Genomic DNA, 18774 nt, shown 5'->3' on the forward strand with positions numbered 1-18774 from the left:
AGTGAACGTAAAGGATTCTATTTAGAATAGAAATAAAGATTTATGTTAGGGGTTTACAAAATTGACAAAAATAATATCTGTATTTTCTGGTATTTTGTCAACGATAATCAGATGATTATTTTGCTGTGTGTGTTTATTGTGCTGGTACTTTGGCAGGTTTAGGACTGCTGTGGACAGCTGACTCCTAAAGTTTTTGTTATTCTTCATATTCTGTGCGGTGGTTAGTTCGCATCAGTGACAGAAATTACATTTTCAAATAAGTTTAAATTGATTTTTTCATTTCATTTTGTGCATTTATTATGTCAAATTATTAGATTTAATCAATAAATTTAATTAGAACAATAAGAGACTATAGGGCTGTTACCAATCAAATGAAATCCTTATCAACTAAATCCGTCTTTGCAATTCAGAGGAAACAGAAGCTGTAGCCTATCTGAAGTGGCATTTAGATGTATTTACACTGACTGTTTAATGCAGCTCAGAGGTGACATAAATGCTTAAATGTTATGTTTTAAAAATAAAATGTTGATTTATGAAATGATTTTAAAAATGAAAAGATACTTTAAAAGGTACATAACACACACAGTTTCTGCCAATCTCATGTTAATCTTGAGGACCTATAGATAGGGCTGGACGATAAAACGATAACGATAATAGATCGCGATATAATTTTTACTCGATACAACGATATCAAGAGTTCGATACATGTTCGATAATGTTTATGCGCAAAAAAAGCGGAACGAAACTCATTTGAACCGCGCGCCACATGGACTAAAAGGACTAATGGAATATAATTACAGTATTTAATAATGTATGTAGGCTACTGTTTTTCATACAAATACAAATACCAAAAACCAAGTTACATTTTGCCATGATAGTCAGGTGCTATACTGTAGGCTATGCCTGGTTTTATCTGTGGTTATCATGATCTAAATGCATGATACTGGTTGACCAATGGTTCATTTTAATAAAATTCAAACAGTCAGAATATTACATTTTACCAAATGAAATTGAGGTCATTATTTTTTTTAAACAGATGTTACTGTTTTTGCTAATCAATATAAATTTAACTTAGTAAATCTGCATCCTAACTCAAGCTAATACTACTGTCAACTATTTCGAGACAAAACATGTAGGCCTATTAATATTGCAGCCTGCACCGCAAACTGCTGAAGATACGTGCCATTAAAGTCAGGACACACAAACCTGTTTCAAGACTTGAAACAATATCCCCCATTAGCACATGCAGAAACTGAGAAATTATTTTTTCTATTAAGATATTTATTTTGTTAAGGAAAAATGGCATGTTTGAATGTTCTACCTGAGATTTGTGAAATGTCCACCTGTTTGTCATGATATGTTCTGACAATAAAGAGTAGTTTAAAACCACAATTAACGCTCTGGTTTCTACAACTTTCACTTAGGAGCAAAAATCTGAAAAACTTAAAAGAAATAAAAATTTGACATTTATCGTGATAAATATCGATATTGACTGATATAAAAAAATTATCGTGATAAATATCGATATCGACTGATATAAAAAAATTATCGTGATAATTTTTTTGGCCCTATCGCCCAGCCCTACCTATAGAGCAGGGTTTCCGTTGTCCGGTAAATACTGGACATTGACCGGGAAAAAAATTAAATGTCAGACAAAATTAAATCTCTCCGGTCAAATTGTCCGATTAAAATTGCGTAATATTCCCGCCCCCCTAACACAATATGAATTTGAGAATAAGCCTAAAATGTATAACGCAAAAATACACCGACCTTTGGCTATGTTATAAAGGAACTGGCTCTACCGTTTGAAAGTTATTAAACAACATCGCATGCTGCATTTCAAATAAAGCGCACGCCTAAAACGGCTGTAATATAGACCTAAACAACGAACGATTGAGTGAGACGTTTCAAATATGGCCAGGCCCAGGCAGGCTAGCCTTAAAAACTTTTTTCAGAGGCCAGACGCGACGGATGATGGTGAATCAGGAACATCTCATTATATAGATCAGTGGTTCTAATCCGCGCACTCGTAGGCTACAGTTTTTTTTTTTCTCTCATCAAAACTGAATAGCCTATGTTCATCAGTGGTTACAGCCTATATCAAGCAGGGACACGTTTGTGTGCTTTTTATTTTGTGATTTCACCGGAATGAATAGAGAGTCTCCGCAACGGCGATAGATTGGCAGCGAGTCTTCCATGCAACTGATAGCAGCGGACACGAGCGCTCAGCTTGATTTCAAAAACAACAGATTTTAGCGCTAGATCTCTTATTTAATAGCTAACTAAATGAATGGTCTGCTAGTTAACTGGAGATGTTTTATTTATTTGTATTAGGTACATCCGTGCCTCAATGTTTCAAAAAGTGAATGTGTGTGAAACCATAGTAAAAAACAATTGGTGTTGATTGACGCCAATCGGACATTCATGTTTTTTTTCCGTCTATTTGAAAGTTGAGCTAATAATAACATGTTGCATTCTATACGGCCTGATTATGCCATTTTTTAAGTTACATAGCCTGCCTCCAGTTTTCCTCAACTTGACTAATTAAGAGGCGATATTTGACCGGTATATCATCAAAATGTCCGTAAAACGAAACCTCTGCCGGTCACTTTGAACGGCACCTTTTTTTTCTAGCTGAAACTCTGCTATAGAGTAAGGGTGTCACGATTTCGATTTTAAATCGAAATCGACCGAAATGAAGTCACAATCTCGAACTTCGAATTAAAAAATTAAATCGTCGATGCTGCCACGCCCCAATGTCACGTCCGGTCGGCGTGCCAAGCGTAGTCAACCTCCTCTAACTTAGCTACAGCCAGTCAAAAGAAAGCATGGCAACTGCAGATGCAGGAGACCTATTGACAGAACTTGAACCGCCTACTCTTTCATTGAAGTCGCCGTGTGGAAGTATTTTGGATTTCCAGTGAGTTATGTTGACAAAGTTCACGTTCAACGTTCGCGCTTCAAAAAAAGCCAAAGTTTGCAAGCTCTGCTATGTGCGTGCCGTGTACCATATTCTTCCACTGGCAGCACGCGCGTGTCGCCGGAAAACGCACGCTCCCCATTGAAATTAATGGTATCGCGTCACTTTGTTGTGTGAACGGGGCTTAACATGGCAGGGCATCTCCGCAGGCACCACAAAAACATAGATTTATCTGTTAAACCAACAACTGTTTATTTGTTTTGTGAACTTGAATGTCATCTTCTGTAAAGAAGACTGCAGTTACAAAATAGATGGCAGATTATTTTGCTTAAGTTTCCAATTGACTAAAGATATGAGTTATTATATTATATTATAAGCACTTTATGTTGTTAATAAATGTTTTAAATTTGATAATGTAGTGTGGTACATTGCGAACAAAGGTCAGATATTACATTGCATAAAAAGTCTAGTCTAAAAATGGCATAGCAACCTGTGCTTTAAAAAAAAAAGAAGTAAAAATCGAGAATCTAATCGAACTGTGATCGAAGATTTGGAGAATCGTGACACCCCTACTATAGAGTAGTATTGCATCTTTTATGTCTCCGAAGAGTCTTTAGTTCTATAGTTTTATTTTTCAGATTTATAAAAGACGGATACAGCTGTACCGATTCTTTCCGAAAACAGTCAAGCTCCTGGAAGGCGTACCGTGGGCGGAGCCTAAAGTCACAAGCACGGTGTGATTTTAGAATAAACAAATGGACACTTATGGTGGTCAGCTAAACAAATGTATTTAAACACACACAATACATCATTGCATTATCACTGGATAACTTTTGATTCACTACACGTTTGTGTTTAAATTATGTGCACTTGCACGCCAATTGCCAACAAAACTCAGACATTTGCTGCAGCTTTACTTACCGCCTGCGGTACTTACTTTTATCGCTGGAACCGCTCCATCTTTCAGTTTCAGTTGATCTGCAAATCCAGCGTCGAACTGGGTCTTATTTATAAAACATTCGTCACTAGGGCTGCACGATTAATTGCAACGAAACCGCAACGCGATTTGAGATTATTTTATGCGCAGCTTGTCAGTGCAGTGCAGCTGATTGGTAGTAAATGCTGCTTCATCTGAACGCCAGAGGGCGCTCTCACGCAGACACGCCAAATATGCCCCGCCGCAGAAGTACACAGGAAATCCCTATCGGGCATCATCGCTGTAGCTGAATAAACAGGCGATTTAAACGCTTTGATTGTTGATTAAACATGACTTTTAAATACACGACTGCCTTATTCTGTGTAAGAAGCCACATCATCTAACAGAAGGATGCTCAACTGTTGTTATGAAGTGAGTTTGGAGTAAAGCATGTTATTAAATGTTGTCTTTTGTTGGACAAGAGGTTCATAAATTATTCTCATGTTTGAAAAGATGTTTGACGTGTGTTGCTTTTTCAAATGCACACTATAAGTGACTCAAACTCAGTGCTTTCAGATGGAGCAGCGTTTAAGAGCCGCACATCAATGACAAGCTGCTCATAGTTATCAAATTAGCATATTAGAATGATTACTGAAGGATTGTGTGACACTGATTCACTATTTTACTATATTTTTGGATCAAGTAAATGCAGTCTTGGAGAGCATTAACATCAAAAACAAAACTGCACCAACCCCAAACTTTTGAACGCTAGTGTATGTTGCCGAAATCACTGACATTTATTTGTGCTGCAGTGCCATTTTTGAAAACATCACTTCTGGCTTTAAATACAATCCTAAATGCAACTTCCTCCACTGTGAAGGATACATTTTTGAACAGAGCTTGTTAAAGACACTTCCTGAACTGTACTGCAACTCACCACCTGTACTCTAATGCTATGTTCACACCGGACGCGAATAGCGCGTCAAATTCGCGCCTACCGCGTCTAGTTATACGCTTGACCACTTTGAATCCATTCGCGCGTCAAGAGCGAAATTGACGCGCGTAAAAAACAAAACTTTGAAGCGAAATTTATGCGCGTCTGAATCGAAACCCGTTGGCGGCCATCTTTTTTTATGTTGATCGAGCATTCATCGAGAGAGTCACCGCTCTGTATTTGCTCTGAATTGCATATATTCTGAATACGAGAGCAGAACGGCGGCGTAGGGGTCATCGTCGCCGTATTTGTGTCCACCAGACCCTTCAAAGGCGAACCCAGTGTGGCGAGTTTCACCATTTGCTCGCTCCAGGAGCTGCGCCTGGATGACGGCCGCTGTCAGCGGTACTTCCGCCTGTCCCGCGCCCAGCTTGATGACCTGTTGTCCCGCATCGGAGCGAGGATCACCCTCGCCCTCATCCCCCTAATCTGTCATTTATTTTTGTTTTGATGATAAATGGAGCCAGCCTCCAAAAGTGATTAATCTGTCCTGTGATTTTTTCTCTCTCTCACACACATCACTGTCCAGACACGAATGTTGGTTGTCTTTACATTATAATAATATTTCATATAGGCCTAATCTAGATATGGAATAAATAGCATTCAATACAAAACGAATATGTCTCATAGGCCTATATTGAAATCAAGTTTTATGTGATAAAATATTTGCTTTGTTGTGCATTAGAACTACATTAGAACCACCGTCAAATTACAAAATAATTTATTGAAGCATCCATATACTTCACCACGTGAGGCCATCCTTAAAGTCCCTGTAAAGTTTCACTGGATAGTATAACTGGATAGTATAAATTCTTCATTAAGTATGTGTTTTGAGTTTGTCACACCACAGAAAAATTAGTTATTAGTCACCCAGCCAAATTTGAATGATAAAAAAAGCCAGCAAGTACATAAAATAAGCTATCAAAATCTTGAAGAAATGAGCAGTATTCTCTGCTCTCAAACGCTGGAGGCGTGTCCACTGGCTGCGCTGAAACCACGCCCACTCGCGGGAAAGCTGCCGTCGACTCGCCACACTCAACTCTACAGCCGGAATGGATGCTCGCACGGTGGGCAGTGGGCACGCACTGCCGATGACACCAGTTGTCGGCGCGACGGGAGGATGAAGGCCAGGCGGGAGTCGGTTCAGCCCCATTCACCAGTAACAGCGGATTATCAGTGAATCCCTGACAGTTATCTCCGACGAAAGTTTATAAAACTATCCCGTGTAAAATGATCACTTACAGAGGCGGGTGTTGGCGGTGATCCTCAGCTCTCCATCAAGGTGGCTCTTCACAAAATTAATCCACTTCTTCTTGATGTAATCGTTTTTCGGAAATTTAAATAAGGACACCGATCTGTTTTGTACGTGATCCGGTGATCGCATCCAGGTAGTAGGCCTACGCATTTCCGTGACGAAGGCATAGCTAGCTAGCAATCTGTAGTTCTGTTAATCTAATCTGTTACTAATAATAGTACTGACAGTAACTCGCGATTGAGCGGCAAACTGATGTGAATGTGCTCTATATTGTTAGGAGCGGCCAGCCTCAGCGGCTACAGTGCGTCATCAAGTAGGGGCGTGTCCATGAGCTCAAGGGCTCCAGTGCGTCATCGAGCCCTGTTTTAGCCCCGCCCAGAAAATCCGGAAAATAGCAATGGTGAAAAACTGTTTAACGGTCTAACTCCACAAATCAGTACCTCACAGTTCACAGTCTTTGTAATATGTTTTAGCAACACATTTCTAACATTTATAATGTGTTTAGAATTTTTTTTTGAAATTGCCTTTACAGGGACTTTAAAAATATTCTTGTTTGCCGTAACCCGACCGACCCTGTCAATTTAGGACCGACCCAATTTTTTTTTTTTTTAGTCCGACCGACTTGCCGGTTGTAAACTTGCATTAAGACCGACCGATTTTTTTTTTTTACTCTTCAAACAACTAATACAAATGCAATAAAATATCAATTATATTATAGTAAGTATTGTGAATATAAATTGCGTAGGCTACGTTCTTTCTTTTAAATAAAAACCCGTGGTGTCATCTATGATGATTATGTTTACACATGTCACACTATGGTCTGTGCGTTCGCTTCGTTTCATTCACGGTCAATGGTTCGCGCTCGGTGATGGCTGCGGCGCGACTGCTTGTGAAATACGTCTGTATGAGCCTAAACATTTAGGCGCTCATTATTCGAAATTCTTAATGGTCAAATAGGGAATAGATGTTAACGGCCTTTTTTTTGGAGCGCGTCCAGCAGCTCGTCACGATATGGCCGCCGCGAACGCGCGTCACACAGCAACTGCAGGCTCTGACAAACACACATAAGTGTGGGAAGCCAAACACACCAAAAGGAGGACGAAACGGCGCGGTTCGCGCAGCGCGGACGTGTAATCTGTGCGGCTCAATGGACCGAGACGCGCGAGCGCGACAGACTCGACAGCGCAGGGAGGAAGTGTTTGCTTGCGCAACCTAATCTCACCAGCGCCGCGCTGACCAATAAAACAGCACATCCCATACCGAAATGTACTAAATTACACAAAAGAAAATCGACCATTCCATAATATGTCAGGACTACTTAATATAGTTTCTACAATGCGCCTAGCCATTTGACCTCACTGATTTCCGTTAATAATAGCAGATATTTATGGGTCCAATTTAAACGAATAGTGCCAAATGCGCTGTTTTATTGGTCGGCTCGGCGCTGGTGAGATTAGTCATTTTAATTTATTTGTTTCCCTCTGAAAATCCACTCTTTTTCCCCAAATGAATGCAGCTGGAATTAATGCAATAAACATGTTTTTTGACAAAGATTTCAAATTGTTTGTTGTCTATAACCTGTATCAGAATGAGATTCGCAATGGTGCGCCCGAAGGCATGGGGGTTTTGAAGACACAGTCAGTGACGTCACGATATGCAAATTTGTTTAAATTCATACCGACCTAATCACCATGACCAAAATTGTCCTTTTTTTTTTCCATTGAATTTTGAAAAAAAAAAATATAGACCTACCTACCGACCCTTTCTTTTTTTTTTTTTGCTGTTACTGCAAACCAAAATATTTTTAAGGATGGCCTGACAGCAGCAAGCAGCTAGGCTCCTGATTGGTTAACGCGGCGCGAATTGACGCAGAAGTTCAAATTTTTCAACTCGGGCGGCAGACGCGAATTCGCGTCAAACGCGCGAATGCACAAAATGCACCATTCGCGCGTAACGCGCCAGACGCTCAATTCGCGCCATTCGCGCGAACTTGACGCGCGAATGAGGCGTATTCGCGTCTACCGCGCCGCGCTCTACGCCTCATTCGCGCCGCAGGAATTTTTTACGCGCGTAACGTGTCTTTGCATTGACTTAACATTGAAATCACTCGCTCCTGACGCGCTATTCGCGTCCGGTGTGAACGTAGCATAAAGCTGGGGACACACTTAAAGTTTTGAGTTTGTCACACCACAGAAAAATTTGTTATTAGTCACCCTGCCAAATTTGAATGATAAAAAAAGCCAGCAAGTACATAAAATAAGCTATCAAAATCTTAAAAAAATGAGCAGTAATCTCTGCTCTCAAACGCTGGGGGCGTGTCCGCTGGCTGCGCTGAAACCACGCCCACTCGCGGGAAAGCTGCCGTCGACTCGCCACACTCAACTCTACAGCCGGAATAGATGCTCGCACGGTGGCCACGCACTGCCGATGATGGCACCAGTTGTCGGCGCGACGGGAGGATGAAGGCTGAGGCGGGAGTCGGTTCGGCCCCATTCACCAGTAACAGCGGATTATCAGTGAATCCCAGACAGTTATCTCCGACGAAAGTTTATAAAACTATCCCGTGTAAAATGATCACTTACAGAGGCGGGTTTTGGTGGTGATCCTCAGCTCTCCATCAAGGTGGCTCTTCACAAAATTAATCCACTTCTTCTTGATGTAATCGTTTTTCGGAAATTTAAACAAGGACACCGATCTGTTTTGTACGTGATCCGGTGATCGCATCCAGGTAGTACGCATTTCCGTGACGAAGGCATAGCTAGTAGCTAGTAATCTGTATGCTGTGTTACTAATAATAGTACTGACAGTAACTCGCGATTGAGCGGCAAACTGATGTGAATGTGCTCTATAATATTGTTAGGAGCGGCCAGCCTCAGGGGCTCCAGTGCGTCATCAAGTAGGGGCGTGTCCAGGAGCTCAAGGGCTCCAGTGCGTCATCGAGCCCTGTTTTAGCCCCGCCCAGAAAATCCGGAAAATAGCAATGGTGAAAAACTGTTTAACGGTCTAACTCCACAATTCAGTACTTCACAGTTCACAGTCTTTGTAATATGTTTTAGCAATACATTTCTAACATTTTATAATGTGTTTAGAATTTTTTTTTGAAAGTGCCTTTACAGGGACTTTAACGAATAGCTGAAAGATTCTAAGACTGTACAGAACACACTTACAGACTGTTTCCAATGACTGGCGCAGATTTTAAACACCAACTGAATGCAACTGTCTCTGACTCGGTGCGTTTGGGCATGATCAGTCGTAAATATCAAATTACATTCATAATCGGCCTTACAGTTGTTAAGTGAGTCTCCGGCTTAAGGATGTAAACATACTATATTATACAGAAAAGCGAATGTGGCCAAACTGGCCATTGGATGTTTTCTGCTGAAACCACACCAGCAGTTCTGCTCCAAGACTCTCAACAGTGAATCCTTGTGCATCAGCATGATTAATGATATTGTATTAATAGTTGCTGTGTGTGGGCTAGTGCTTATGATGGAAGTGAGTTATTTAGTGTACGGTAGTATATGTATGTGTGAGATTGTGGGCAAGTGCATCTCTCAGCCCAGTGTAGGTGTGTGCTCAAATAGCCCAACAATTTGATGCTGTGGTGATTTATACAATATTTCAACTGTTGGAGGGAAATGATTAATGTATGCAGAGAAATAGTGTTGTTCTGGCAACAATTTTCCATTGTTTGATTCTCTTGTCTTACAGCGGTCTGGCACACGACGGCGTTACCAAGACGATGGCATTTCCGATGACGAGATCGATGGAAAGAGGACTTTCGATCTGGAGGAGAAGCTGCACAGCAGCCGCTTCAGCTCTGACCGAGTCAAACACATGGAGGGCAAAGGTGATAGAGTTGCAGTTCTTACGGAACCAATCAAAGATATACATCTTTATGGAGTGTGTAATTTAACTTTGCCTATTTTTATTTTTTAGACCTCTCATATGAGTACGTGCAGAGATGTGGGCTCCGGGACCCCATCATCTTTGAGAGACCTGATGGACTTGGCATTAAGTAAGAGATTGTCCTTTTTTAAATCAAATTTTTCATGTAATTTGCTTTACTCTCTTATTATAAAAACCTCCCTTTTGAGTTTCACATATGACTATTTGTTTTTACTGTTGCTGTTTTGTCTTTTTCCTTCTCATATTTCAGGATCTTTATTTGAATCTAATCTACTTTTGCTATGTTTCCTTTTCAGAATGCCGGATTCAGACTTCAGTGTGAATGATGTGAAGTTGTTTGTAGGTAAGTGTTTTTGTGGTGGAAATGCTGAATCTGGTGAAAAGGTGAATGAATTAGTGGTGCTGCTTTGGGATGCTTCAGCCTCTCCCTGCTCATCTTTGTTAACAGGAAGTCGGCGGATGATTGACGTGATGGATGTGTCTACTCAAAAGGGCACAGAGATGTCAATGGCCCAGTGGAGGCGCTACTATGAGACTCCTCCCTCTCAGAGAGAGAAGCTTTATAATGTTATCAGCCTTGAATTTAGCCACACTAAACTAGAGAGCCTCGTCAAAAGACCTGCCACGGTAGGTACCTTAACGCTTAGACGTGCCAAAAATACAAATATTTAGACCAGTCTTTGATAGGCAAATTTTTTTCCATGTTGTCACAGGTGGACATGATTGACTGGGTGGACAACATGTGGCCAAGGCACTTAAAAGAAAGGCAAAGAGATGCCACAAACTCTATCATGGAGATGCAATACCCCAAAGTGCAGAAGTGAGCATTTCTTAGATCTTTCAATATAGTTTGTATTTATTCATGATTGATATCATTTCACATCTTGTGAAGGCTTTAAAACAAAAAGGGTCTGTTCACCTATGGAGTTACCTTTGTGTCTTTTTTTATGCAATCAAACATAATGTTTGAGAGCAAAAATAATTGTGTAATTTAAAAAACAAAATCAAAACTCTTTACAGTGCAAGTAAATCTTTGTTTTTCCTTGTGCAGTTTTCTTCACGCATGCACAAATTTGCTCCCTGTTCTCCTGTCATTATTTTCGCGTCTAAAAACTTTACTTGCGAGTTGAAAAATGTTGAATTAAAGGGAAGCTGAATTCCAGTGGGCGGTATCTAAGCACCAGAATGAAAGACCTGTTTCTATTGGTCTCTCTCGTTTAGCACAATAATTCGGCCACACCCACTTAGCCACACCCACTTAATTTAATACCTAAATTATGACTTCGATACGATACCAGACAAAAATACCTCGATACCGATACTGAATCCATACCACGGGAAAAAAACTAAAACAGTACAAGTAATTGAAAAATAACAGAACTTACAATTCATTGTTTTATAAATTAATTTAAAAATACTTAACTCACTTGACCAGCATGTTCATGCCCTGCTTTTTGACCATACCCTCCCCTTTATTAAATAAAATAATGATAATTGCATGCCAGTGTGTGCGTCCTTACAGAGATGTTTGCAACATTGACATTATTATCAATCATGCTAATGCTAACCTTTCACAATTCTGAACAGGTTGGGATGACCAAAATCTTATTTCAAGATATGAGTCATTTCATATTTTTTAAATGTTGTTTTATAATTACAATATTGATCATTCATTTGATTTTATCTTTATTAAAAATAAGTAAAAAAAAAAAAAAAAATTGAATGCTACTGTTAAATAGACCTAGCCTGACTTCGTCATACTCATATTCTAGTCAGAATGTGAGTCTGATACTGCTCCATAGGGCTTTGATTATAAGGCGTGTCTTAACCGAACCAGGAAAAAAAAACCTCTGCACTCAATTGGATAGACCTACAACCAATCAGAGCAACGCAGTAAGTGACGCATGTTGAGCTACGCATAGTTGTCAACAGAACCAAACAGAACTTAACTCGTGCACGCACGCTGGAAGTAGTAAAATAATGAGTGTTGCTTCTTTTACTTGGTCCTCCATGAGTGCGAGTGTGCGACCAAAGGAGAAACCACAACGACCACAGGGTTTTCATTGTGTCCCATCTTCTTAGCGACCATCGGAGCCAGCTGATAAATTAAACTTTTGCCGTATCCCGTAGGAAGGACGGCAAACACATCTTTCCGATCGACAAATGCCTTGATTGCAGTTCTCTGTTCGTCTTTTAAAATTAATGCGCGGTCGATTTCTTTTACAACAGAATCTATACATCTCAATTCTCCAGCTGCAATCAACTTTGAGGGAAACCAGTTCAACCCAAGCGCTCTTTGATAACGTGATGATTACGTAACTGCAGATCATCTTTCCATCATCGTATAAAGCCCGCCCTGGCAATTTGATTGGCCCGACGATTTCTGAACCGATCATAATTACTAGGGATGTGCATCTCCATAGCTGAGGCCGATGCGATACGCATCTCGATGCATAGCCAACGATACGATACATTAAAGATACATATAAGCAGCTACCGATGCGATGCAATACGATTCACAACTATTACGATGCGGTGCGAACCGATTTCGATTCAACGCGATGCGATTCAATGTAATATGATGCAATGGAGAAAAATATAATGCAATTCAATATGGTATAGATAGTTGACTTTTATTTCTTTTATTCAGACATACAGCAAATCATAAAGTAGCTTAAGTGCCATCTGACTTTTAACGCATGGCTCTTTAATCTTTTTTCACAAAACCAAAAGATTAAATAAAAGCAGGTGATGTTTTAACATAAACAATTACTTAAATAAAAAAACCTTTCACAAACAGGTCTTTCATAACTGTATTCAAATGTAAAAAAAAAAAAAAAATGAAAAACTATTATTGGCAGTCACAGGCTTCTGTAAACCAGATTACCTCAAATGTCCTACTTTAAGGTTTAAAGGTAGGTGACTCTCAGGACAGCTCTCAGTGTTGTGATACGTCATTCACGTAGCAGCTGCAGCAGTGGTGATGGTCGTGATGAGAGAACGCACTTGAGCAACAGTTCAGAAAGGAGAAATCAATCTAGTCGACCTGGACGCGCGAATGAGGCGAAATAGTGTCCATCGCACCGCGCTTGTCTATTTTCTTTTGTTGTTTGATTAACATTAATCACACAGAATATTAGGCTGCTGCCTGCCCTTTAAGACCTGCACGTTGGAACACACACGATTTCTTTTTACAAATGGTTTACGTTCAATAAAGACATACCCGGTTGTGTTTACATGAATACTCGCCGGGACGTGCATTGTTACATAGAATTTGGACTATTCTAAACCTAATTATCCGCGAAAGAGAACTGAAGTCGCTGTGTGAAAGGCGTGTGCGCGCGCTTCAGGTCTGAGCCCGGCAGCGCGAGCACGTCCCACGCTTTATTTTCTCATGCATGCATGTATGTTTCTTTGTCAAGTGCTGCGCTTATATATTTTACTTTTCTGCTTCCGTTGTTTAGTGGATGTAAAGAGTGGTAGAAGAGCTCTGCACACGTCCTGACTCCTGATGTCACACAGCAGCGCAAATGAAGAAATACTGCTCTTATTATTTAGAGTTCTGTCACTCTTAAAGTATCGTACCGTTATTATTAGCAGGGTATCGCGATACCTTTCTAGTACCGGTATATCGTGCAACACTACACCCACTACCCGGTCAGCACTGTGAGTATGACTCTGATAGTGAGAGCAGGATTATGTCAGCCATCTGGTATCACAGAGTGCATTAGATATAACTCAGGGTCTTAATATACTTTGTAATGCTCTAATGAAAAATACTTTTTTTTTTTTGATCATTTACAGTAACAATTTAATGTACCTTTTATGTAATTTTGCATAATGCAGCTGAATGAGCCAAGTCATTTCGGAAGCAGTCTTTCTCAGCCATGTTCAAGGGAGCGTTAAATATGGCAGTGGCTGATGACACATTAATGGCCTAACAAAATCCAAAGTTTTAGTATATTTGACTGTACCTACCGAGCTGTTTTTATGAGCTCTTGAACTCTACACATGTGACGGTATAATCAGCTGCTGTATTGCACTTTCTGCCCAGTATGCGTAGACTTTCTCAGCCATGTCCGTTTGATCCTAATATACATTTGCCCACATTATTATTGTATTTCTACAAAACAAATTTTTTTTTTTTTTGCTATTCCCCATGTAATATAATTGTACCTGGTAACAGGTGCATTGTTAAAATTAGCAGCAATCTGCACAACAAAACTCACTTTAAAACATTTAAGAGGTTTTTAGAGCTTTGCAATAACCTCCGATTGTGATCTGAAGTGGAGTTAGAATTAAATGAGCAGAAATATATTACAGCTTTTTAACCAAAGACCATAACACTGGACCTTCAGCATTTCTCATATAAGCATTATTTATTCTTATAAAAATACCCCAAATCACATGGGAAAAAAATATACAAACAATGCATTTTTGTAATCGTCTATTTATTAGCTTCAAGTTTCATCTGTACAAACGTTTCTATCTGGTATTTATGTATAGAGACAGAATTCAGAGGTTTACAGGATTTTTGTCATAAAAGGGTTATGCTATGACCACATAATATGAGTGGAAGATCAGTAGTGAATCCTCTGTCTGGGAGTCATTTGACCCGAAACAGATTCAGAGCGAGTGAGCGCTCATCAGATCTAGTAATTTAGTGGAAAATTTATAAAAATTACATTTCTTTTTAAATAAATATTAAGGAAACAGGAATGCATCAATATTTTTTTCCAAATGTGCACACTTTTGGACTGAAAAAAATAAAATAAAATTCACAAATAAAATGGAGCAGATGCAAATGAATATGTATTTCCTTTGAAATAACAATAACCAGTGGTTTGGTTGTGCATGTTTGATGTGCACTCCAGACAGAGAATAAAATTACTATCACTAACTTTTTTTTTTTTTTTTTACATAAATCAAGGTCAATATGGAATCTAATGTAAACAGGTCAAGAAAATAAAGACAGTCATAGTAATAGCCAGCAGTGAATGTAATCAACAACAATCCCGGCAGCTAGAGATCTTTTAAAGTTAACTGGCTGTCTAGCTACATGCACTTCAGAGTGTTCTTACATGGTTTATGGTGTCAGACAATGATTTGTTCTCCATGACACAATCCCGCTATGTCAGACTTGCAGTGGGACCTGATAGTGGGTGTGGCCAAAATATCACACCAAGTGAGAGAGACTGGTGCTTAGATACTGCCCACTGGAATGATTGAAAATTGAAAACTTTAAGCAAAGCTATTAGACTCGCAATGAATGACAGCAGAACAGATAGCAAATTTGTGTGTGTAATGATAAACTGCACAAAGAAAAACAAAGGTTTACTCGCACCGCAAAAAGTAAAGAAGCCTTTTATTATTTGTAATCTATTTTTTTAATTGCAATATAGTCATTTTTTCTTTCAAAACCATTTTGTTTTATTGCATAAAAAAGACACAAAGGTAAATCTACATTCACCAGGAAATAAGTCCTCTGTGTTCCATTTTCTATCCTAATTATCTTCACGTCCCATTTCTCACACAGCTCTCTTTGTTCATTATTATATTTTAACAAAACAGTCCATTTCCACTATTTCAAATTTGCCTGTTCTGTGTGCAGGTACTGCCTAATGAGTGTGCAGGGCTGTTACACAGATTTCCACATAGACTTTGGAGGCACATCTGTGTGGTACCACATACTGCGGGGCTGCAAGGTCAGAAAACTGCACATACACTACTGTATAAAGGTTTGGGGTCAGTAAGATTTTTAAAATATTTTTGTAGTGTCGTATACTCATTAAGGCTGCATTTATTTGATCAAAATTTCAATAAAATAGCTGTTTTCTATTATAAAATGTCATTTATTTACTCCAGTCTTCAGTCACATGATCCTTCAGAAATCATTCTAATTTGCTGATTTGCTGCTCAAGAAACATTTCCTATTATTATCATTGAAAACCGTTGTGCTGCTTAAAGGGGTGGTTCAGGATTTTTGACATCGGACCTCATTTCCAAGTTAGCCTGGGTGTTATTTATCAGTGGAGACCAAGCGGCAACCTCCCTGTCTCTCTATTGAAACCAACACGGAAGTGAATTAAACTGCAATTCATCGACTGGCCGCTTGAGGCTGGCAGCAAAAGTGAGTCAAATCTGTATCTCCCCCATGTTAAAATGCCCAACTTTACAGCAGAAAAAAATATGTTTACAGCCTGGTGGCAAATAGTGGTTTTGGTCTATATAGCTATTTTGCCCTTCATGAAAACTGTGAGGGGGGTGCATTTTTTTTTACAACTCATCCATTTAAATTATATTAAGCCTTAAAGTTTTGCATTAATAAGGGCGTGGCCACTTGAGTGACAGGTGGATTGCGGCTGCTGTCACTGCTAGCCGTTTGTCTGCTGTCTGTTAACGTCACCCTCAGCTAATTCAAGCAGCTGCTGTACTTACCATCTCTGCCGTGTTTGTGATTTTTCGGGATTATTTCATACAATTTCAGGGCTCCAGACTGCGACCAAAATTTGAGAGTGTGCGACTGAATTTTACATCCAGTCGCACATGTGGGAGTCAGTGCGACCAGTAAATGTGTCCCTTTTTTTTTTTTTTACACGTTAAACGTGGAAGGGGCTTATCAATGAATCCGTAATATGTGGAAGGCCAATGAGTGTGAGTGGAAGGCCAATGAGTGTGAGAAGAATAGGGAATGGCCACTGTAAGTGGCTAATGTGTGGAGGGGGAGGGTCCTAGAGATAATCGAGCGCGCGTTTAAACGTCTGTGGGAAGGAGACGGAGACAACCTGCTGTGCGTCTGAGCAATGAACAAGCAAACTATTGACTCGTTGTTCCGACTTGCGGCTAGTGTGCCAGTTAAATTCACTTGCTGGCTTCCCAAATAATATATTACAACAGCTATAATAAAAAAAACGTGAACAAAACGATTGCTCTTTGTAAACACTGTTCAATGTGAGTGCCAAATGCTCGAAGATGACCTGTCATTGACGCCGTCATCACCCGGGAGTTGATAGCGCACGAGCGCAGTCGAGACCTGGACTGCAGACGTTACCATCGGTGTTTAAACTAAACTCATTTTAAGTTTTGCCAATGTAAACATTCAACAGCAAGACGCGAAAGAGAACTCGCGTCTAGAAGATTTGTGCGCGTGTGTCTGTGCGCGCGCGTGTGTGTGTAGGCTACTCATCTCAGACAGCGCGCAAATATTGAGTTCTCTTTCAAGTCTTGCACTTGAATGGACAAATTCACACAAAAAGTAGGCCTATGTCAACATGTCCGTCTTGATGAGTATCCTAGCAGACATAGTCTGTTATGCCTTAAGTGAACTTATATGGTAAAGAAAGACACTCAGAGTATCGGTGTAGGCCTACTGAATCAGCTCTGAATTGAATAGCTTTTGTAACTTTAATAAGGATTAATCTTTAATTTATATAGTCAAATATGCAATGTTATTTTACATTTGATTATTTTATTAAATTTCTGTACCTGAAAACTAGGGATGGCCCGATACCATTTTTTTTTCAAACCGATACGAGTACGAGTATTTACATTTGTGTACTTGCCGATACCGAGTACCGATACCGATATTTCTACCGCAAAAGTAATAGGCTCCCAGAAAAGAAGACGACTATTTTAGAACACCGGTTAGAAGACTGTTTTTATTTTCTTCTCTGCTTGTTTTAACAAGTCTAAAAATAAATAAAAATTAGTAAAATAATAAATGTATTACTATTAACACACAAACCACTGTTAATTTAACATAAAAGCAAGCAGGCTACTGCGTGCATGGTCTGGCATGACTGAATGCGCGCAGTGCGCTCCCTTAATAATTCCTAAAAAGCTGACAGTTCATCGCGATCTCACACATCTCTGTTATTATCAATGAAGCTGACTGCACAATCAATCTTTCATAATATCCACACTTTGTTTGTTATAATTAGAGGATTTGCCAGCATACAGAATTCAGCACTGAACAAAAAAGTCCGTTTTGAGCGGTGAGGGGAGTCTATCTTAAATGCTTCTGATTGGCCATTGCGTTCCAGAAATCAACACATATGTCTGTGATTGGCTACATCGCTCAACGCTGTAACCATGTTATGAATAGAAACTCTGTCCTGTAAATCGTTTCTATTTTGTTGTAGTTGTTCTTGTTGCTTTTCTGCAAGAGATGAATAAAAATCTTTTAGTTTTTATGTTTTATTCATAGATATTTCTAGTTTGCGGGAGTCCCGCGAATCGTTTTATTCTCCCGTAACCCGCACACACAGAGTGAGTGCATTACCGCCCGCGCGCGCTCGGCCATCAGATCTATGATGCGTCTTCAGATGTTTAATTAGATTGCTGGTGTTAAACGATGTACTTTCTTTCCCTCCTCTCGACACCTTAGCTGAACATAACTCACAGTCTGCCTTGCTGTTGTCATCATCCCTTATCTTGAAATGAGCCCAAACCGCCGACATTATACTTTCCTATGCCTCAGTTCACCTCGACAAAGCACTCGCGGCGGCCAGTTTCGTTTTGCAAAATGTACGTGGTATCGGTGCGTGGTATCGGCGAATTTTTATGAGTACGAGTACGAGTATATTAGGACAGTATCGGCCCGATCCCCGATGCCAGTATCAGTATCGGGCCATCCCTACTGAAAACTAATGTGGACCTACCTGAAAAGCATAGTTTATTTTATTAGTATCTTTGCTCTATTGTATTTATTTGTGCTTTTGCTTATGGTTAGATTATTTGTTCATATTTTCTTTATTTTATTTGACAGTAGTCTTTTTTTT

At 39.7% G+C, this 18774-nt stretch overlaps 1 protein-coding gene across 8 annotated transcripts in view; it reads left to right on the top strand.

Annotated features, from left to right (window-relative positions):
- The window catches only part of kdm2aa (lysine (K)-specific demethylase 2Aa), a 48321-nt gene that overhangs the window by 7353 nt on the left and 22194 nt on the right, over positions 1–18774 (top strand). For 7 of the 8 annotated variants that reach the window (XM_056241306.1, XM_056241307.1, XM_056241303.1 and 4 more), the window contains exons 2-7: positions 9797–9935; positions 10025–10103; positions 10291–10337; positions 10443–10621; positions 10708–10814; positions 15606–15699. In XM_056241306.1, coding sequence (XP_056097281.1) covers positions 9797–9935; positions 10025–10103; positions 10291–10337; positions 10443–10621; positions 10708–10814; positions 15606–15699 — 645 coding nt within the window. Of the gene's footprint in view, positions 1–4232; positions 4269–9796; positions 9936–10024; positions 10104–10290; positions 10338–10442; positions 10622–10707; positions 10815–15605; positions 15700–18774 lie in introns of those variants that run through there. The other variant, XM_056241308.1, reaches the window with a different exon arrangement.

Source organism: Rhinichthys klamathensis, unplaced genomic scaffold, assembly GCF_029890125.1.
Source record: "Rhinichthys klamathensis goyatoka isolate OS25496 unplaced genomic scaffold, OSU_Roscu_1.1 h1tg000636l_1, whole genome shotgun sequence".
NCBI classification, from domain to species: Eukaryota; Metazoa; Chordata; class Actinopteri; order Cypriniformes; family Leuciscidae; genus Rhinichthys; species Rhinichthys klamathensis.